This window comes from Chelonia mydas, chromosome 13 (assembly GCF_015237465.2).
Source record: "Chelonia mydas isolate rCheMyd1 chromosome 13, rCheMyd1.pri.v2, whole genome shotgun sequence".
Classification (NCBI taxonomy): domain Eukaryota; kingdom Metazoa; phylum Chordata; order Testudines; family Cheloniidae; genus Chelonia; species Chelonia mydas.
Window position 1 is genome coordinate 11,511,861 of NC_051253.2, and position 23,401 is coordinate 11,535,261.

General features: G+C 41.7%; 1 protein-coding gene across 1 annotated transcript in view; it reads right to left on the reverse strand.

Moving 5' to 3' along the window:
* The window catches only part of RAB22A (RAB22A, member RAS oncogene family), a 32,083-nt gene that overhangs the window by 8,307 nt on the left and 375 nt on the right, over positions 1-23,401 (reverse strand). Inside the window, exons 2-5 of the mRNA XM_007059775.4 lie at positions 20,763-20,842; positions 14,034-14,115; positions 6,943-7,014; positions 6,738-6,844 (exon numbers count right to left, since the gene is read on the reverse strand). Of these exons, the coding sequence (XP_007059837.1) occupies positions 6,738-6,844; positions 6,943-7,014; positions 14,034-14,115; positions 20,763-20,842 (341 nt within the window). The remainder of the gene's footprint in view (positions 1-6,737; positions 6,845-6,942; positions 7,015-14,033; positions 14,116-20,762; positions 20,843-23,401) is intronic.

A 23,401-nucleotide genomic window follows, 5' to 3' on the forward strand; every position in this document is an offset into this window, starting at 1 on the left:
GCCTGTTGATGTAATACATTGAGGCAGTATTGTCCGTGAGGACCTGCACCACCTCGCCCCTCAGGTAGGGTAAGAAAGCCTGGCAGGCCAGGCATGCTGCTCTGAGCTCCCTGACATTGATATGGAGGGCCAGATCATCTCGCAGCTGGCAGCCTTGCGTGCTGAGCTTGCCCAGGTGCGCTCCCCAGTCTAGGTCCGAAGCATCCAAGATCAGGGTCAGCAACAGGGCCAGGGCTGCGATGGGAACTCCCTGCAACACCAACCCTGGGTTCATCCACCAATCCAGGGACGATAGGATGTGATCAGGCACCCTGACTATTCGGTCTAGGATGTGCCTGTTGGGAATGTAAACTGACGCCAGCCTCACTTGCAAAAGCTGGAGATGGAGCTGGGCACGACTGACCACATATGTACAGGAAGCCATGTGGCCCAACAACCGCAGGCAGGTGTGAGCCATGGTGAATGGGTTGTTCTTCACATGGGAGATCAGGTCTGGCATGGCCTGAAAACGCGCCTCCGGAAGGAAGGCTCTGGCTCGCGTGGAGTCAAGAACCACCCCAATTAACGATATTCATTGGACTGGCCTTAAGGTGGATTTTTTCTTGTTTACCAATAGGCCCAGGTTGCGGCAGGTGGAACACACCAGATTGAGGCTTCTCTGTACTCGTTCCCAAGACCTGCCCTTAATGAGCCAATCTTCGAGATAAGGGAAGACCTGGACCCCTCAATGTCTCAGGTAAGCGGCCACTGGTGCCATACATTTTGTGAAGACCCTTGGGGCTGATGAGAGGCCAAAGGGGAGCACCGTGAATTGGAAATGGCATCCGCCCACTATGAAATGGAGAAAACGTCTGACGTTAGAATATGGAAATAAGCATTCTTCAAGTCGAGGGTGGGGTACCAATCTCCTGGATCCAGGGAGTGGATGATGGAGGCCAGGGAGACCATGCGAAAATTAAACTTCTTGAGAGACTTGTTGAGGTGTCGCAGGTCCAGAATGGTCTGAGGCCCCTTTTGCTTTCAGAATTAGGAAATAATGGGAGTAGAACCCCTTTCCTGTCACATCCTGAGGGACCTCCTGCACCGCCCCTAGGCGCAAGAGGTTCTCGACCTCTTGAACGAGGAGTTGCTCATGAGAAGGGTCCCTGAAGAGGAACAGGAAAGAGGGTGGGTGAGTGGGAGGGAGGGGTGGCTGAAAACTGCAGGGTGTAGCCTTGTGACACTATGTCCAGCACCCAGCGGTCTGAGATGACCTGCACCCAGGCAGAGTGGTAGGAACAAAGACAGTCAAGGAAAGAATGGGGTGGATCCTGGGAGTTGATTGCGTGGTGGTGGTGGTGGGGGGTCGCTCGAGTGCACCCTCAAAATGAGAGCTTCTGGCCCCTGGAATGCTTAGCCGGGCCGATCCCGTAAGCGGCAGGAGGAAGGGCGGCGGCGGCGGCTGAAACTTATGTCCCTATCCCTTCCCCTTGCAGACCCTGGACGAGGCTGCCAAGGCCTTGGCGGTGAGGGCAGCCAGAACTGCTCCTGTGCAGACTGCGGCTTATACATGCCCAGCAAGTGAAGGGTGGCCCAAGTGTCCTTTAATCCATGCAGCCTCGCATCTATCTGCTCTGAAAAAAAGACTGTTCCCATGGAATGGGAGGTCCTGGTTCGAGGTCTGCATCTCTTGAGAGAGGCTGGCGGTCTGAAGCCAGGAGCTGCGCCCCATAACCACTGCTGAAGCAGCCACCAGCTCCCGAGTCAGACACGTCCTACGCCATTTGGAGGGAGCACTTAGCCGCTGCGGCGCCCTCCTCCACCCGGATACCGAATTATTGGGTTAAACCCTGTGTGTGGTATTCCTTGAACTTACGGAGGGAGTCCCATAAGTTAAAATTGTATCTGCCTAGGAGGACCTGATGTTTTGCCACCTGAAATTGTAGGCTGGCAGATGAATACATTTTCCGCCCAAACAAGTCCAGTCTTTTCGCCTCTTTGTTTTTGAGAGTTGAGCTGGTGTGCCGCTGCTTGTCTTTTTCATTGGCTGCAGAGACAACTAGTGAGCCCGGGGGAGGGTGGGTATAAAGATACTTAAATCCTTTGGCCGTGACAAAGTACTTCTTTTTGCCCCTTTTGCAGGTGGGAGGGATGGATGATGGGGTTTGCCAGAGGGCCTTGGCAATTTTGAGGACTTCATCATGCACTGCTAGCGTAACACGGGCAAAGGTAGAGGCTGAGAGGACATTGAACAAGATGTCTGCCTGCTCGGCCATCTCCTCCGTCTCTAGGCCCAAGTTCTTGGCCACCCATCAAAGCAGGACCTGGTGTTCTTTAAAATCGTCTGGTGGGCTGGCCCTTAGGGTTCAGCGACCGCCTCGTCCAGGAACAAAGACAACAACTGTACCACAGGGGGAGGCCCGGGGGCATCTTCTCCTTTGGTGGAGGGAGGTTTAGGGGTGGGTGCAGTCTCCTCTGCCTCGACCTCTTAGCGCACCTCATGCACTCAGCCCGGTGCTGCCAACTGATGCACCTAGGCGGTGGCAGATGAGCGGTGCAAAGGGGGCAACGTCATGACCAGCACTCCCCAGGCACTCCAATAAGGCCACTGTGTTGGCCACTGGCCATGCTGCCAAGGTGGTGCCGTTGATGTCGACATGGCCCCGGGTGCCCAATTGTGCCGGTGGGGTCTGGGTGAGGGGCTGAACTGCCCTTCCGTGCCGGAGGAATTCCCTCCACAGTGGGGCCGTCGCCGCCTGAGTCTGCCTGCTGACTGTCACCGTCGGAGACCGATGCCTGGAGCAAGGGGATTGGTGCCAGTATCAAGTGGACTAGCACCAGTGGGACCGGAGACGCGACGGGGAGTGCTCCCACAGGGCAGGCAACCGAGATCTGTGCCAAGAGGACGACTGACAGGAGGGCCAACAGTGCTGGTAGTACAGAGACTGGTGCTTCCCTTTAGGTGGTCTGTGCTGAAACGACAGGGATGGCAATCAAGGGCTGGTGACTGAGGGCGAGCCCCAGAGGATCTGGGCTGCAACTCCAACGATCTGCGGCGCAGAGGTGGAGATGCTGTCTTGTCTTGGGGGGATCAGTGGTGCTCTACTGCCCCCTGAGGGTTCTTAGTGGCTGGCTTGCCCTTGTGGGGAGCCTTTGCCGTTTCCTGTGGCACGTGCTGTGTTGGTGGTGTGGGCGGAGGCCTCTGCTCTCTCGGCGCTGGGGGAGCTTGGGAAGGCATCGGTGCAGTCAGGGGTTTGGGTCCCATACCACTCCTGAGAGTTGGTGGTGGACCTTTTAACAGGCTAAGAGCCCCAACTGGGGAGGCATCTATACATGGCTCCGGAGTGTCCAGGCAGCCTGAACTGGGTCTCTTGCCCAATGACCCATGACTCTTCTTGCCTGGTGCCAGGGAGCCATACTTCCTTGCTTTCTTTTTGGGCACCGACAAAGGGGAGCGGTGCCGGGAGGAGCGGGTGCTGGGGGTGCACTGAGGCCAAGGTACTCGGCGAGTCTTGGCGGGATGGCTTGGAAGCCGGATGAAGGGCAGAGTCCAGGAGGACAGCTTGCAAACGAATATCCCGCTCTGAGTCCTGGGCCGAAAGTTTTTACAAATACGGCACTTGTCCTTCACGTGTGATTCCGTCAAGTACTTGAGGCAGCTACTATTGGGGTCACTTACAGGCATAGGCCTGTTACAGTCCATGCAGGGCTTAAACCCAGGAGACCAGGGCATTGTTGCCTGGGGCAAAGTCCCCTCTGGGACTATAACTTTAATTACTAACTACACTTAACTACTTAACGCAAACTACTATAAGGCCCTAAGGCTAAACTATTTACAAGGCCCTAAGGCTTGAAGTCAGTGGAGACGAAACCGCTAGCCCTTGCTATGAAAGAAAGGCGCTCCGACTAATCACCGTGGGCGGTAAGAAGGAACTGAGAGGGATGTAGGGCCGGCAGTGACTGTTATACTGACGCGTGAGCGTGGCACTCAAGGGGGTGCCACTGCGAACCCTAGGGATACCGCTAAGGCAAAAATCTCTGATGGCTGCGCACATGGGCGCGCGCACACCTAGAATGGAATCAACATGAGCAAGCACTTGAAGAAGAACTATTAATGCCACATTACTGTATTATTTTTGCATTCAGTTGTCTTTTTGTTCAGTGTGCACTCTGTCTTGTCTAGTCAGGCTCTAGTCAGCAGTTCTTAACATACATTGAGAAGTGCCCTCTTCAGGGAAACATGCACGCTTTCAATCTCCTGAAAGCAATGCAAACTCTTAGACTTAGTGAAACTGTCTACTGTCAATACCCAGTACAAATTTTCAAACACATCAATAACCTTATTGATATCTAACAATTTTTTTTCTCCAAAATTGGTCAAGGATGTGCTTCTCACAAAGGACTCTATGTTCCAAGTTTCATATTCAACTGTTTCCAATTTTTCTGTGTTTTATAAAATATAGTGCACAATAGTCATGCTCCTGCCCCAGAAAAACAGACCCACCCACCCAAACAACAACAAAAAAACAACAATACCTGAGGCTTGAAGAGAATACTTCCCCTTAGGGCAGATACCAAACAAAATTTCAGCCAAAAATGGAATTAAAGCAAGTGCAAATATAATGGAAACTTTTCTGCAACTTTAGTTACAGTGTGACCGGCAGTAAGTGCTAAAATTCCTTATGTTACAATGCTATTTTCACATTACTCCTGGGGGAATTCTGCGCTACTGCATGCATGCATAATTAATGAGCCATGCATATTTTTAAATTTTTTGCACAGGAAAAAAGCTTCTGCTGAAATGTTGCTGCAGTTCCAACTTTTGCCCACCAGAGGGCGCTATGTTGCAGGAACAGCAGCAGCTCCTGGCCACCAAGGGAAGAAAAAGAGCCTGCCTTCTTCGCAGCACCTGTCAGGCCAGGTCAGGAGCTATGGGGAGACAGTGTGGGAGGCTGGGGGGGGAGGGGGGGATGTGAAAATCAGACAGGGGCTCATAAGGGTTAGTGGGGGAGGACAGACTTGGGCAGGGGCTGAATGGGAGTGGAGGCACAGGACCACAGGGGGGAGGGAGGTGCAGGGCCACATTGTGATGGGGGAGGGGGCCAGAGCTACATAGGGACAGGAGAGTGGCTGGGTGGGAGGGCAGGGCCACATGGGGAAGGGGCAGATGTGCCTGACTGAATGGGAGAGGCTAGGGGTCAGACAATGTCTGCATGGGGGGGAAGCTCCTTAACAATCCCTCTCCAGCCCCCAAAAATACCTGTTCCATACTTTTCCCATCCATACCCAACAACCCTCCAAGTTCACACCCAGGCTCCTTCCCAGCAATTTACTTCCCTCTCTCTCAGCTCCTCCATTACCCCTGACTCTCCCAAGCCTTTGCACTGCTTCTGAGGGGTGCAAGAAATACAGTTCTATATTGTAGTTTAAATGAATGATTACTTAGAGCTCTGTATTAAGATGCCTAGTAAGGAATCTATTTGTCAAAAACATTTCTTGAATTATTTTGTTGTCTGTGTTGTTACAGACATCCTTGCTGACAGGTATTTTGAAATAAATGACTAAAAATAATGGAAACTGGTGTGATTATAGTGTGTTATTTTGACAAATAAAACATGCAGAATCTTAAAATACTGTGTGCAGAATTTTTAATTTATTGGCGCAGAATTACCCCAGGAGTATCACATGTAGATTTAAATAGTTTGTATCTTAAAGTTATAATTCTAGTCAATAAAATTGAAGATTCTAGAGTAGCATGTACACTGCATATGGCAGCAAAGTCCTAAGTCAGACTGCCAGAAGTCATACAAAACCATCAGCATTTTAAGTATTACACTCATTAAAGTTCAGGAGTCCTGTCACTCATCAGTTTCAATGGGGAGTAGCGTGTGCACACCTTATGGTGTTATCAGGCCCCAAACCATTAGGAGGGACAGAACTATGTTTGGCTTCACCAACACCAAGGCCCACTACGAAGCATGCAGTATCTGTCTTATAAATATTTAGCTTTTAGTCATTTACTTCATATAATTTCATCCTTGGAGATTATAAACATGTTTCTTAAAGATTTATTGGTGTTCTTTAGGTAACTGAAATTTCAGTATTTTTAAAAATACAGGTGACTGAATTTTGCAGTCCTGTCTCCCTTGGGATCAATGTCAACCAACTTTGCAATGTCTCTTTAAAAACATATCCACCTGTTTTAGCTGAGACCCCAGTTGTGGTAGTAAAATATAAAACAAAGGAGAGATCTGTGAGCAGATGCCTTTCCCAACCTGCTCTGAAAAGAGTCCACATGCTAAGTAGAATCCAAACTCATTCCCTTTTTGGGGGTTGGCTTCATTAACCAAGACATTAGTAATAAAGAAGTTGTGTTCAAACCTTTTCTAAGACCTGGCTGCCTCTAGAATTCCTTCCTCAGGACTTCATCCCATGTTCTAGATCCACTTTCCCCAGAACAGCTCCCACCCTCTTTTATATTGGTGGGGGTAACAAGGTGCCTGAATCAGCAAGTCAGCAAAAACCCACTTAAACTTTCCCAGAAGGATCAACATTTGCTAATAAGATGAAGTGTTGCAGACATCGCAAGCCTTTCTAAAATGGGCTAGACATCTTGTACTAGTTTTTAAAAAGACTTGCATTTTTTAATTACTATATATCTTTCATGGCTTGGTAAATCCCTTAATCTTCCTAACAAATATTTAGTACCATCACTTTGTATCTGAACTTACACCTGCACTGGACTGACATCAATTTACCTTACATCATTAAGGTCACACTTATTTCCTGCAATAGCTACAACAATGTTTGGAGGTCCATGTTGTCGAAGTTCTTTCACCCAGTTCTTTAATGTTGAGAAGGTTTCCTGGTATGGAGAAGGGAGATAGAATTAAGATTCAAAACTGGCCAAACAAAACATACATGAGTGTTGGTTTGCAATATAGTTCTATAATCTCGTCTTACCTCTTTTGTGATGTCATAAACTATAATAGCTGCTGCTGAGCCTCGGTAGTACATTGGTGCTAAAGCACGGAACTGTAGGGAGAAACATCATATAGAATGGATTTAATACTGTGCCAGAGATCATGTGGCTCATTGACCAGTTAATCCAATTTTCACTGCTCTAGTATAGGAAAAGAGTTTAGGTTAGTGGAAAATGTATCCTTAAATTTACAAAGAGACTGCCAGCAGGATATAAAAGCTTCACATGAAGCAATCTTAGCCAAAGGGTAGCCAGTGAATACTTTTGGGTGCTAGTAGTACAAGACTACTATAGTACAATGGACTATAAATAAAGCCATATGACAACAAACAAAATTTGAGTTTATCCAGATAAAGCTGGTAAAGAAGTGGTTTAACTCCCAAAAGAAGGCGGAGTAGAACTATAATTTAAACCTGTAAACTACTCTGTTCCTCCAAGACCACTCACTGTTAAAGAACTCCATTTTCTGGTTACTATTCAGGCAGTCTGTACAAGTTCATTTAGATGTGGATGTGGGAGAGAGGTTTCTGTTCCAAGCCTCAGCTCCAGGGATAGCAGGAATCTAGTACAAGTAAGAAGAGGGCTGCTTCTATTGAAGATAGAGTATACTGCTGAATCTTATAGCAATGACTAATCTTTTGTGTGTGTGTGAGAGAGAGAGGATTAAAAGAAAGGATATAAGAGACTGGAGCAATACAGAATGTCAAAGGCATGAAGCAAAATTCTTGGACTTCATGTTATCTCAGTCCCTAGTTCATAGTCCTCAGAAAAGCCAGGTTGCAAAGGCGAAATTACAGAAGGAACCCTGACAGTTATGTGAGATATGGAATGGGTCACTCCCATTAAAAAAAAGATAGCTATACAGATATAGACAATACACACAGGATATATGTCTAATTTTGAACACTGAGGGAGAGAAAGGGTGGGGTGAATTGAATACATTTCTTCCTTTTTGAGATACTCATGTCCACAAAAGGAAAAATAAAAAGAACCAGTGTACATTATTACCAACCAAAACATCCTGAAAATGGCTTAAAAGTGAGATTAAAAAAACAACAAATGTTGTACTCTTTTTATTTATCTTCTGGTATTTAGGATTAATGTTTTCAAGCTTTTTCCCTTCAACCAAAAGGGTTAGGGAAAAAAAAAAGTTAAGGAAGAATAAAAGCTGAGAGAGTCTCACAATCACCTGACCCCTGAAGCAAAGGCTTTAGGAAACACACCAAATATCATAAGACTTGCAGGAAATCTCAGGACTTAGCAACACTGACAATTGCTACAAATCTGAATGAGCCTGCAGTACACAGATCAGGCTACTATCCTTGCACGAATGCTACTTGCTTTTTGACTGCATAAGAAACTACAATGGTTACTTTAACACATGCTTGGCACTATAAAATAACTACTGTTTTAGATGCAGTGTTCAGAAATTCTGCTAAGGTAAGAAAAAGCAAACAACTCATCTAGCACGCTGAAGTGTCAGTGGAAGAAGAGAATAATTAACTGATAGATGCAGTGTATTGATGTATGGCTTTATATACACTATTTACTATTCAATAAGAAATCTATAAAAATAATGAAGACAATGTAGCTTTTCACAAAGACTTATTTGGTTATAATAAAATACTAGTTTTCTTTTGGTTAATATAGTTCAGCTGAGAGCAGTTCTCTACATCCTAAAAATTCCTTTATTATAAAACAAAATTCCAGCCCATTTAGATTTGGCTCACAAAATTCTTCTTTTGAGAATAAGCCTTTACACAAAGTGCACAGAATGAAAATAAATGTTTGACAGGTAGGAGGGAGGAAATGTGTGATGCACCCAACTCATCCAAGAAGGGTGTAATATCCTCTCCTCCCCCAATAAGTACTTAGAATGTAAAGGGAAGCATATTTGATAAACCACTACGCGGACTATTTGACTACCTGGCTTTTTGAGGTCTATTTATATTGGGGAAAAAAATCCTGCTTTCCCTTGCTGATCTTGTATTACTCATTTCCTGCCTGCTAACATTTTGATTTCTTTTCTCACCTAGGAATAGTCAGCAGTTAAAAAAACATTTTCCCTTTAACAAAACAGATGTTTCCAGAAACTACATTTTCTTTCAGCTGTCTGTTCAAAGAATTCAGCTTTCTCGCACTGCAGCCCAACTCTGATTTGAGCTTTAACACAGAATTACCAGTGAGAGTCAGTATAACACAAGAATTTGGCAGCATGGACAATAGACAAAACTCAGATAGTGGTTGAAGGCAATTTCATACTAACTTTAGTCAATGAAAGAGAAATAGTTACTTCTGACACTTGAGCAGAAGTGCCCCAGATGAAGTATTAAATTTAAGTGTGATGCAATCCAAAAATGAAAGCTTCCATCAGCATGAATATAGGAATGGAAACTATGTCACCAAGAGAAATGGAGTAAATAAATACGGACTGGGGGAGGGAAGATGCCAGCTAGTCAACACCACACTAAATTAATGTTTTCTGCATTTGGGTTCCAAGACATCAGAACTTATTGGAAATACAGTTCTAGAATGACTAATTGAAGTAAATAGTAGGTTGAGGGAAAGAAAGAAGAGGGAAAAAATATCTTGACAGCAACTGATGCGTTTTCATTTTTAAATACGAGGCCATTATTTGTAATAATGGAAGCAGACACTTGAGATATTTTAGTGACTTACAATGCCAATTAAGGCATACTTTACATGTAGTCAGTGATCCTCTAACTTACTGTTTAAATCTGAATAAAAAGTTTGAACTGGCTATCAATGGAAATACACCCAACCTGAATGAAACTGCTTTACAACAGAGACAGTGTTAGTCACAGAAAATCTGCATTTTCTAAAGTCCTTGATTTTTTCCCCTCCTTGTCAAATACAACAATTCAGGAACAAAGGAGAGGGAGATCTGTGGGAAATAAATTTACATCAGGTGAAATATTGCGTTCTAGCTTAAAAATCAAGCTGTTGTTAATCAAGGTGTTTAGCAACCTGCTGAAAAAGAACTGCTCACTGATAAGCCTTGGAAGTGCATTGTTAAAATACAGCAAATGCTAAAACTAAAATATCGGGAACAGCGGATGATACTGGTTGGGAACTCAATGGTTCATATGGACCACCGCATCTGTGTTTTAACACTGTGCTCAAACCCTGATGGCTGAGGTCATATGTGGTTTGATGCCAGTTCTTAGTAAACCTGAGAAAGCCAATAATTTATCCAAATTGCAAAGTGTGTAGCGACTGTTATAATTTCTGCTGTAGAAGGCGCAGAAACAGAAAACTGTCATGGAAGTTTCAGGGCAGGAGATTCACTGATCGAACTGACTAGCAGCTTTGATCAGTCCTTTCTGTAGTTGGTCCATTCCTAGCCAATGTTCTTAACCCGTCATTTTAAGGCACACCAAGTTCTTTTGCTGTACAAAGATTCTGCAGTAAGATTTTCTCACACAGTATTTTTTTTGACAGTCCACAGCCAGCTGTGTGAAAGTGAATACAAATTAGATCTTATCTGGCAGCCGTACAAACATTTTTGTAAAGGAAAAAAAAAACAAAAAAAAACCCAGTACCAGTATTGGAAAACAAAACAGAAAAAAAAAAATGTTGCAACTATGGTTGTGTATGAATAAATCCTGGTTCTGTGATGCATTACATTATCACTATCTCTTTAATCCTTACAAGACTTAGTCTTTTGAGCCTGTAAGCATTGTCCAAATTAAGTTCAGGTAGTATGTAATTTTCCCATTAGAATATGTATCTTGCAAAAGGAGAAGATGCACAAGTGATTAACAGTGTCATTTATTATTATCAGAGTGGTATTACAAATCACTGAAAACTTGATATAAAATCCAATACCACATTCAGCACTTGATATAAAGTCAAGTGTTGGATTCAAGAGCCCTACAAGACACATGAAGTTATGGTAAGAGAGTTTACCATGGTTTCTAGTGGCTGCCCAATTTGATTGATGGGCAAGTGGAAAAAACAGAGCCCTGAGCTTAGTCAGTTTTTCTTTCCCGGGCCAACAGAGTTTGGGAGCATCATGTATGTTCACTAATGCACAAGAGAGTTTTGCTCTTACACCAGAAGCCGTTACGGATAAATTGGGTTATTAGTAACTGACCTGTGCTATGACATTGGAGTTTGTATTTGACTGAATTGCTATGAAGCATTAATACTTCCACGTTTAAAACAAAACTTTCATTTAAAAATAAATAAATAAATGTATTAAATATAAATAAATAAATGACACATTGCCCTAACTGATCACTTGGAAGGGTGGAAGTATTGTTTGTAAAGGAACTCGAAACATACTGTCTGTGTGGGGCAGGAGGTGGGGGAAGGGAGAATGAGGATACATGGATGCACGTGAGCTTGTAGATTCAGCAGTAGCTGTCAGGAGCACTCTTTAGTGGTGGTCTGCTGACGGAACTAAGGTGACATTGGCACCTTCTTATGAAGCATCAGAATCTTGTTCCTACATCACTGTAGTCTCAAGATGTATGTTCTCCCAAAAAAATAACCCCTCACTCTCAAGGTGTGGAGGGAGAAGTCTACAGAATCTTCAGCTCTGAGTCAGAGGTGGGCGGAGGATATCTTCATCTCTTCCAATTAGACAAAGTGTTGGACAATTTGCACGGAAAAAAGAAAAGGGCATCACTCCAGGGATAAGAATAGAAAAGAGGAAACATTTACTTCATACAAGCTGACAGCACCAATTGTCAGCCATTTACAGATATACTTCCTCATAGTTTGCCCTACTTTGGATTCAGCATACTACATTCTCCCACTGCTTTCAAACAGGATTCAAATGAACAGAATGAAACTCTAATACGTAATGGAAATCCCTTGCCGAACAGCTTCAGGCAGGTTTATAAAACTTCATACATAATTGCAGCTTTTGTTGTTGCTGCCTGTAGTTCATAAGCAAGGTAATTAGTATGCAGCACAAAGACACTTCCTCCAACTCCCTTTTTAATTTCAGTTTGTGTGCTTGTAAGTCTTGAACAAGTTTGTTGCATCCCCTCAAAAGGTGAGTATGTTGCAAAAGCAGCCATCAAGTTCTTCTTCTGGAAAGAATGCCAGGTTAAAATTTGTATTTCAAATGAAAAACTTCCTGACATGTACTTCTAACACAATCAGATTAGAAATGAAATTTTTTTTTTTAAAAAAAATCAAGTTAATAAGAACAGCCATATTGGGTCAGACCAAAGGTCCATTTAGCCCAATATCCGGTCTTCAGACAGTGGCCAATGCCAGCTGCCCCAGAGGGAATGAACAGAACAGGTAATCATCAAGAGATCCATCCCCTGTCGCCCATTCCTAGGTTCTGGTAAACAGAGGCTAGGGACACCATCCCTGGCCATCCTGGCTAATGGCCATTGATGGACCTATCCTCCATGAATTTATCTAGTTCTTTTTTGAACCCTGTTATAGTCCTGGCCTTCACAATATCCTCTGGCAAGGAGTTCCACAGGTTGACTGTGTGTTGTGTGAAGAAATACTTCCTTTAGTTTGTTTTAAACCTGCTGCCTATTAATTTCATTTGGTGGCCCCAAGTTCTTGTGTTACGGGAAGAAGTAAATAACACTTCCTTATTTACTCTCTCCATGATTTTACAGATCTCTATCATATCCCTCCTTAGTCATCCCTTTTCTAAGCTGAAAAGTCCCAGACTTATTAATTTCTCCACATATGGCAGCTGTTTCATACCTCTAATCATTTTTGTTGCCCTTTTCTGAACCTTTTCCAATATATCTTTTTTGAGATGGGGCAACCACATCTGCATGCAGTATTCAAGATGTGGACGTACCATGGATTTATATAAAGGAAATATGATATTTTCTGTCTTACTATCTATCCCTTCCTTAATGATTCCCAACATTATGTTCACTTTTTTGACTGCCACTGCACATTGAGCGGATGCTTTCAGAGAACTATTCACAATGACTTCAAGATCTTTTTCTTGATCTTTTTCTTGAACGGTAACAGCTAATTTAGACCCCCATCATTTTATACGTATAGTTGGGATTACATTTTTCCATATGCATTACTTTGCATTTATCAATGTTGAATTTCATCTGCCATTTTCTTGCCCAGTCACCCAGTTTTGAGAGATCCTTTTGCAGCTCTTTGCAGTCTGCTGGGACTTAACTATCTTGAGTAGTTTTGTATCACCTGCAAATTTTGCTACCTCACTATTTACCCCTTTTTCCAGACCATTTATGAATATGTTAAATAGGACTGGGCCCAGTACAGTCCGAAGGACACCACTATTTACCTCTCTCCATTCTGAAAACTGACCATTTATTCCTACCCTTTGTTTCCTATCTTTTAGCCAGTTACAAATCCATGAGATAACCTTCCCGCTTATCCCATATTTTCCACCAATATTGTTGTTTCAAATGCAGCGTATAAACATCTAGGCCCCAATCCTGCAGACACTTAAATGTCTGCATAATTTTACTCCCAGGATTAGTTACAATATTGAAGGCAATGGGACTGCTCATATCAGTAAAGCTACACAAGTGCATACATTTGCAGAATCAGGGCCTTAGCTTGTGCAATTAAACTGGGATGATCAGTGTTGCAGAGAAATGTTCAAAGCCAAATAGAAATGTTTCTGTGAAGTAAAACTATTGCCAAAAACCACTATCTTGCAAGTCTGTTTTTGTGACAGACACTGCCCATTTGGTAAATACAACCTGTTTTTTCTAATCTCTCGATAGTTATAGCTCTCCTTTTATCTATAGTCTCCTCAGTTGTACCTTTTCTAATTTGTCAATATCCTTCTAATAATACTGTCTGAAATTGTGCTTAATATTCCAGTGAAGTCTCAGTAGACCTTTCCATTACTATAAAGATGTTATATAAATAGGTAATCTTCACATTTTCTAATAATTTATTTCCCTGGGGAGCCAAATAACGAAGGTGAAAGATGAAATTTTGATTAAATAAATTATCATGGGTTTGTCTCCAGTGTACTTTGAAAGAATCATGTGTGAAAACATACATTTACAGAATCTGATCACACAAAAAATCTTTACAAACTAAGGAGGAAAACAACATCTCTACTTACTCGTTCCTGTCCAGCTGTATCCCAGATTAGGAATTTATGCAACTCATTTTGATACTGCACAGTCTTTGTCATAAAAGACGCTCTGAAAGATTTAATGTAATGTTACCAAAATGCAGATACAAAGAAAAAACTATTTCTAGCATAATTAGTTCATATCTCCAAATTTTTATATATAAAAGGTCAATATCTTCAATTGACTTTAATACCACAATTTTTCATAAAACAGGTCATTTTTTCAAAAGTGAAGTGCTTTTTACTATATATAAAACTGATTAAGATCATGTTACATAATGTTTGAAATTAATTACTGTGCAAAGGACCCAGACAAGGATGCATGCACCAATTAAGTCACACTTACACCACTTAAACACTGGTGAACTCCACCTTAACAGAATACAGTACAAAAGATCAGAGAGGGGATAAGAAGCCTTGTAAATTTGCACTCTCCTTCCTCTTAACTTTTCTGTTGAAGGTGAGGGGATGTAGGTTTTGCACTGCCACAGAAGCAGCTGGGGAGTGAGAGTGGCATTCTTCACACTTCCCCCACACAAAGGAACACCACAACAAATTCACGAAAATACACATGAATATTAGAGGAACTACTGAAGGGATACCACATGGAACCTGTGCACTAGCCCTTTCTGGACTTATGTTGACATGAAATTTGGCTGCCAACCACATTCTGGGGAGTCCCACAGAGCAGAGACTGAAAGCAGATAAGTTAATGCTGACTTCCCACCAAAATTTAATTGGGTGTTTGGGAGGTGAATAAGGCAGTGGAGAGTGCTGCCCCCAAGCCCTCTCCCCATCAGTATTTCCTGAAACCTGCAGATCCCCAGCACTTTCAAAAGAAGGGCCATAATCCTTCCTCCTCCCCACAGCTCCCTAAATATATATAACTTTTCTGTGCAGGAGGATGGTAATGATGGGGCTTCAAGATATGTAAAAGAGATTACCTTTAAAAAAAAAAAAATCTGCCAGAACCCAATGCCAGGATTCTTCATGTTTCCTGCAAGAATTGGATGACAACCCCAACACCTACCATGGTTGCTTCATCAGGGAAACAGTTCCCAGCTCTGCTTTAAGTGCTACTGATATCATCCACTCTTGCGAAAGAAATGTTACACTGAATTTAGGTCTGCAGAATAAGAGTACAAGGTGCTGTAACTTTTTATTTTTTGGTGGCATGTGTATTTTATTAATGCTTTGAGAGCTCAAACTGTTTCTTTACATTAGTTTTTGTCTTTCAAAATACTGCATATTTACCAGGTAATTAGCATAGGAGCTAGGGCCCCATAAAGATGTCTTGTGTACTTCAACAGGTCATACAGCAACTGAATTTGCCTGCTGAAGTATGCTATGGCATAAAGGCCTGTGTGAACTTACTAGCTTAAAAAAAAAAGTTTGATAAGTGCCGGATAGGGTGTGAATTTTTCAAGTTTGAGATGAAAACCAAGGCCCTGATCCTGCAGTGAACTCTACACAGGAGTCAGGACCTGCATAGAGCCCCACCGAAATTAGGAGTCCACCAGCCCAAAGCCTATTACAGAAATGAAGCCAAAGGGTGAATGTCTTTAGTACAGGATGCAGTATTGGACACTAAAGTTCAGTGACTCAGGCTTTAGAGTCCTCCTGGACTCTAAGTATTGTCAGGTCATAGAAATTATGACAATAAGCCCTTCATAATTTCATAATGGCAGCTACAGAGTATATCAACACAATTCAACAGTAAGGGAGCATGTAATAGTTAAGTTTAATGTATTTGTTTTTAAAAGGAAAGCAGAAAACTCTTAAGTTCTCCCTGGAGGTTAAAACCTCCCATCACCTCAGATGGTTTAGCTAGAGTCTAGCACAAAGACTGCAAGATTTTAAGTTTCCTTTAAACAAGCTGAACAAAAGGTTACAATGACCTTAATACAAGTTAATACCAAAGCACAAGGGTAAGAGAGCCAAACTTCAGTGGATTTAAACGTAACTAATTATGTACTTGAGCAAAGGATAAGGGAAAGTAGCATGTTAAAAGAAAGTGTCTATTGTAGGCATTGTAAGCACTGCCACTTTCTTACATTATAACACTGCTGCACAACAAGAATGAGGTAAAGTGTGCAGACCATGAACATGATGTCCATTAACAGATGATTGTTAGTGTGTATTTAAAGTGTATGGATACACATTTTAATTCATCATTTAAACTACAGGGTATAAATGACTGTTTTTCAATTCACAAAGGGGCCAAATTTAGGTTGCACAGTTAATCTTAATTTTTTATTTTCTAACTTTTAAGTTTTTAAATCTAGGAAATTACACACAAAAAACAAACTGAAAAACACAAATTCTATCATGTGACGATCATACTGACACCCACATGGTTCATTGGCCAGGTTGGAACTGTTTGAGCTAATGGACAAACCTCTACTACTTGAGCTAAAAGATTAACTGAAAGCAGTAGTAGGTTGTCCTACTGTATGTGGACCACATGTTGGGGGGAGGGGGGTGAAGAGGAGAGAGGAGAGATACTTCACCATGGGTTTCACAAATATTTGTGGACAGCAGAGGAATGGTCAGACTCAGGAATTTGGGATTCCTTTCCAGGCTTTGGAGGGGAGTGTGATCTAACAAACACAGACTCTTCTGCTCGTTTTGCTGTCATGGGTACAAATACTTCTGCCTGTTTTGCCTAAGCTTGACCCCTTCCATCCCATACCTTCCAACCTGTCTCAGTCCTGTCTCTTTGTCCATAGGCTCTTCCCACCTGAGCTTGCTATCTGAGTCTTAGCCCCACCACTCCTAATCTCTCCCCTTCCTCACAGCCAGTACCAGTTAGCCTTACCCTAACTCCCTCTCCCAAGTCTCTTTGCCCAGGCAGTTCAAGTTATACTCCCCTGGCTCCTTGTCCAATCTGTCTCTTCCTTCTCTCCGACTGGCTACACATCCTAATCTACCTCCACTCCTAATTCTCCCCCTGCATCATAGCTCCTTGTCAGATCTATCACCCTCTTTTCCTTCCCATGATGGATTCCTAGTCCCAGTCTCCTTGTCCGGCCAGACTCATTCTTCCCACTCCTGCCAGTTTCTCACCCAACTGTTTTTTCCCCACACCACCTCCCCATAGTGCTCGCAGTCCCAGCCTCCCCCACAACCCACTCTCCCAGCCTCATCTGACTAGGGCAAATCTTTATGCAATTTCTTCAGAAGAGACAGGTAGTGTATCCATCCCAATTTTCTTTAGAGACTCTCAGATAGTTTAGCCCCAACATTTAATATAAATTGCTTGTGATTTAGAAAGGCCTTCTGGATTGTAAATATTCATGGCATACTATCACATCAATTCTAGTCCAAAGTTTAAGTTTTATAACGGATTTTACAGAATCTATGATCAGTTGTAATGTTACCAACAATTTTTAAAGATTCCAACGAATACAGTAGTATTTTGATTTAAGTCATCAGATGGAGCATTTGCAATCCAGCCACAACAGGTCTGCAGCTCTGTTCTAGTGTGTGCGAATCAGAGAGCAAGCAGTCCATTTTCATTTACCACTCTAAATTTACTTCAGATACTCTTCACTTTTGAGTACTAAATTATTTCATCTTTAATGAATCTAAGGTGTTTCCCATTCTCTTTTAACAAAATTAAATTTGTCTTTAAGAAAAAGTCACTCTTCTTAGCTTTGGGCATTAGGGTTGCTACTGTTATTGCAGCAGGATATATTGCTGATATCAAGGCACCCAGGGAAGAGCCTGTTTATAACTGTAGTTATATTGGTGATGATGTTCACAGTCAAATTTATGATTGTTCATTTAAAAAATGCTCACATTACCAATGTCACTAGACATATATTGTTGGAAAGCAGTTTACCAAAACTTCCAAAGGCTCACTGCATAAAAGTTAAGGGTATATGACTTCTGCACCCCTTAGGCAAGACGCCATTAAATAAATCAGTTTTGTACTAAGCTCTGAATTTTAAACTCTAGCCAAAGTGGAAGTGAATTCTGGAGTTGCAGGACCTGCACTGAAGACATCCCATTCCCATCCCCAGAGCTTCAGATATAGGGACTGTTAGCATGAGTGTCTCATCTGACAGTGGTGGCTGGAATGAGACACATGGAGAGAGAAAGTCTTTCGGGTAGCTAGGAGCCAAAACAAATTACAATCAATCAGCACCCTGAAGAGAATATGAAGATAGTACAGTCAATGGAACACTGGTGTAATGCACTTTCTACAGAAACTCCTATTCAGCAGCTGTGCTGCTCTATTCTGAATCAGCTGAATATTCTGAGTTGTCTTTGTGGACAGTTTCACATAGAGCATGTTGTATAGTCCAAAATGGAGGTCACCAAGCTTTGCATTTGAGAGAAATGAAGATTTTCATTGTGGCAAGTGTTATTAAAAAAAGGCAGCTTTTTATGGCTCAAAGTGCTATCTGGAACTCCAACAGAATCCAAAAATACCCCTGAATTGGAACTATCTTAATTATCCTCAATAGTGGGGTAGGCAGCAACTCCTAGCTGCTTGCCTCAACCAACTTGCATCACATCCAGCTAAGCTGGGTTAAGCTTCAACCAGCTTGCTCTCTCATTCAAGAATCTATAATAGTCAGGCAGTGGAAAAGCAGAGATGGTGCACAAACTAGAGAGATCTGCTGATCAACAGAAGCAGACTGTTTCCTCAGCATCCTGGAACTTTAAGCAGTGTTCTGTTCTACTTGGAGTTCCCTAAGGGCTGATGACTTCATGCCCAGGTATATTACATTGCTGTAGTCTAGATGGGACATGGCAATGCCCTGAATGCCCTTTAGTGCCTTGGGTATAATATAGCAGGATGGAAGAGAGTCTGCTTTCTACCATCTCCATTTGACAAGGAAAGCGTAACTCGCAGCTACTGCTATGTAAACGCTTAGGGACAGAAAGGCCACCAGGAGCACTCTTAAACTATGGACTGAATTGACCCATTGTAAGCGTGTACCCTCGGCCAAAGGAGACAGCATCTACGCTGTAAACTCTGCCCTCCAGCACAACCTCTCTTGCTCAGGTTCACCTTTGCCCCATCTGTTCTTCATCCATGAACGGATCTTATACAAGCACTGGATTATCTTGGTGGTACTAGCATGGCTGAATGTGATACAAGATAGGCAGAGCTGTAGCACTTGAGTTCATATCATCCTGCCAGTTTACTTAGTGACTGCATGTAGATGTTTGGCCACACTTGTGCATGGATCCAGTGGCAGGATCAGGGTCTTTGTTGTTGCAATGATTGCACAAGACAGCTATCCAACCATCAGTCCAAAGAAGAAGAAGCAGGGACAGATTTGTAAAAGTGTTCAGGTGCCTAGAGATTCAGATAGGCACTTCAATGGGATCTGCAAAAGCAACTGGGAGCTGAGGTGCCTATCTGCATCTTTAGGCACCTGAACACCTTTAAATACCGCGCCTGTAGTGAATATATCTGCAGATAATGATTCTCAACCTTTTTTATCCCAACACAGCTTTTCCATAACCTCCTGCCCCCACATCTAGCTGGGACTTCCCTGCTCCCACTCCATTTAGTAATATAAAAAGGGCAGAGCACTCACAAACCCTACATGAAGAACCTCTGCTGTAGATTAATTAACAGATAAAAACTTGTAGCCCTTAAGTTTTGACATAAAATGATCTAGGTGTCTGTTCTTACATATAGCTTTTGTTAATAAAAGAACAGGATTTCTAAACAGCATGATTGTATTTAATCCAATTTTGTGTACCATAATTAAAACATAGAAAAGGAAAACTAGATATTTCAAAGGAATGGAGGAAACACTTGATCTTTATTAGGAAGTGTTATTGTATTTACCCCATTTTGTTAGTTAAGGGAATATGCATTTTATATTAATCTAATTAAAGAAACGGAGCTGGGAAGGAGAAAAAGATGCAGTTGACAAAAATATTTATCATTGTTAATTTGAAACATCCTAGAAAAATCTGAGACTTTGTTTTTACATTACTGTTTAAAAACTCGAGCAACCAGATAGTTACTGTACTCAGTTATTTTTGAAGTTCAAGAATGATGCCTCAACATAAAGTGGACAAAGATTTATGTTCTTCCGTTGATGAATGAGAAACAGATATTGAGGTTTGCATCAGCAGTAGAACACACTTGTTTGTTCATAATCCAGAAAGCCTAACAGGATATTTTAGTTAAGATTATTAATACAAAAACAGGACAAGATTTTAAACCTGCCCTACAGCATAAACATTGAATCTGCATGAAGCCAGAATATTAACACTTAGCATTTTAGTCTTTAAGGGTATTTAGAAATCTTAGGCATTACAATGACACTGTAAGGCAGTTAAAGTGTAGATTTTTAAAACTAACTTATTTCCATGTGCATTAGTTGTGACTGGGTATTCAAAATCATGTATCTGTGTATACAAATGGAGGGTTATGTACATAACTGCTGATTTGCATGCAGCTTTTACTACATGCAATTTTGCTGGTCAAGCCCCAATGACTGGCCTAAGGCCTCACAGCAAGTCAGTGTCAGTGCAAAGATTGAATTCAGGAGTTCCTGACTCCCACTTCAGCATTCAGCGCATGCGTTTTTCTTGCATTGAAAGAAATTTGGATAGATTTAACCGCTTTACCCAACTTCTGCTACTTCATGCAGAGTGTGTTTCATATGTGACTCTTTGGGATTAAATTATATATTCCTCTATCTTATTTACAATTCAAATACATTTTATTTAGTGTCTTACCCTATTGTTGGGTTGATGTTAGGGTCAAAGCTGTCTTCTACAAATCGCCACACAATACTTGATTTGCCTACACCAGTATCCTGAAAAATAACATAGCAGTTACACCAATGAGAATTTAGCTACCATAAACACTTAGGCACATTTAAGGCTAGTCTACACTAGCAACTACATTGGCTTGTGTAGTCACGGCAGAGCGACTTCCACGGGGGGTGGGGCGCAGCTCCCAGCGCTGGTGCACTGTCTACACTGGTGCTTTACAGCGCTGAAACTTGCTGCAAGTGCTTGTGTTTTTTCACACCCCCGAGAGAGAAAGTTGCAGCACTGTAAAGTGCCAGTGTAGACAAGCCCTTAAACCACAATCCCGCAATAAGCTCCTTATGGAAAGACTGATCCCAGTTCCTATAGAGAGCATCACTGAAGTCGGTGCGGGTCCAGTCAAGTGGAACAACTCTTAGGATCAGGGTCTTAGTAATCAAAATATTTCAGTGCAGCAAAATTGAAAAACTGAAGAGCGAAAAAACAACATTTATGTTGAAAACAGGAGATAGCTCTGTTAAAGATACATTATCCCAAAACAGATATAAAAGATATTTGATAACTTTGTATAAGACTTAAACAAAAAGCTATTATGTTCATCTCTTGAAATAGATTGTTCTGTATGCTCCCCTCCCACCACGCCTCCCCCACCAAAAAGTCTGCATAAGTGCTTGTTTTGAATTAGGGATATTTGTACAGGAGATCGAGAAAGCTGCTGCTTTATACCTCAACTGTTAAAGTGTATATCTGTAGCTGAATAAGGTAATTAACACATTCAAGTAGATCAAGGGTGTCACACTCTTACAAGCATTACAAATGCATTTCAGCCTCTGAGTCATTGAGTCCCGCCCTATTAATGAAAGATCTTAAACATCCTCTGAGACATACCTGAAACTAATACATTTTTTTCATCTCATAGCTGCGTGGAGCAAGAGAGGAGGAATTCTAAGGTGACAAACCACAGTTTAAAATAGTGCCAAACACATTAGAAATTTAACACTAGGTTGTGTGTGTTTTGAATAGTAACTACGACAACTCAAGCTTAATAAAAGAAAGAAACAAAAGGCATGCTTCAAGTTGCATCTACTTGCAGCACTAAGTTAAGATGTCTGATTGCTCACATGCCTTTAAACACAACATAGCTGAACCACTTCACAATCTTCAGATGAGAGAATCAGGTAATCTATACCCCAAATTTAAAGATTTGAAAAAGATAGTTTACCAAACCTAATATTAAGAAATGTTTGAATAAAACAAGCTTGCTTTCATTTAAGCTTGTTTTCTGTAGTGTTTGTAGCGCAGATTATATTTTTTTTATTAAAGCTAATGTTAAAAAAATTATATAATACACAGGTTAAGAAAAGAGTATCTGTACATCTGGGGATAGAGTTTAGATTATCCACAAATACTGAGTTTATTTTTAAAGTCATAAGATACATATAGTGCATAATCAGCAATATACTACAGTACTAATCTGTACAAAATTTAAGTTTGTGCTAATCGTCTCGAGGGTTCTCCTTTTTTGGGAGAGGAGAGAGGAATTCAAAAATACACTATTCTTGTCACTTACATATTTTAGTGTTTAACAGAAAGTTATAAAGAAGAGAAAGGGAGATGAAAGTAATTTCCTGGCTGAGGCATTTAGAAGGGGAAATTTTCTTAGTTACTCTCTTACTACCCCTTTTCCCACTCCACAAAGATTTCACAGGTAGAGTTTGACGTAAACAAAGGATAACATATTTAGGAAGGTTTCAGAGTAACAGCCGTGTTAGTCTGTATTCGCAAAAAGAAAAGGAGTACTTGTGGCACCTTAGAGACTAACCAATTTATTTGAGCATAAGCTCACAAAAGCTTATGCTCAAATAAATTGGTTAGTCTCTAAGGTTCCACAAGTACTCCTTTTCATATTTAGGAAGCAATCGTGCCAACTATCTTCCCCCAAATACCGGATATACAAAATTAGGGAATATACACCAATTTTCCAGGGAGAGGGAACAAGACAATCTAGAACCAGGAAATACATAGTCCAACCTGTCAAATTTCGTTGTTTTTTTGTTTGTGTTTGTTTTTTAAGCAGACAAAACTCCCAATAGAATGAGTCCAGGAAAAAGCTCCAATTGACTTCAGTTGGATTTGGTTTGGAGGACCTTTGATTGGGAGCACTCTCATTTTGGAGCTAAGAATTTTTAAAAACGTCTGTCTTTTGAGATGAAGATTTTGCCGTATATATTTCTAAACAAGATTTAAAGTCTCACCCACGTTTGTTTTGAAGTCTCCTTCATCCATTATCTAGTATTTGGAGATTGCTTTTGAAGCCTGAAAATGGCATTAAATGTCTGATATCAAACTACATAAATACGAGGGCTAAATATTATTCAAATGATCAAAGCCTTGGACAGCACAAGGGGGATGGGAGCCGAGCAGTTTCAACACAGGACCATTTTTTTAAATAGGGGAGCCTTGAAAATAAAAGTGTGTGTTACTTTGTGTCTCAAACACAGAAAACAAAAATTCTTCCTAGAGAGAAAGGCTTTACTAGCTGTTGTGGAGCACACAAACAGATGATGCAGAAATCGACACGAGCACTGGAAAGAGACAAAAAT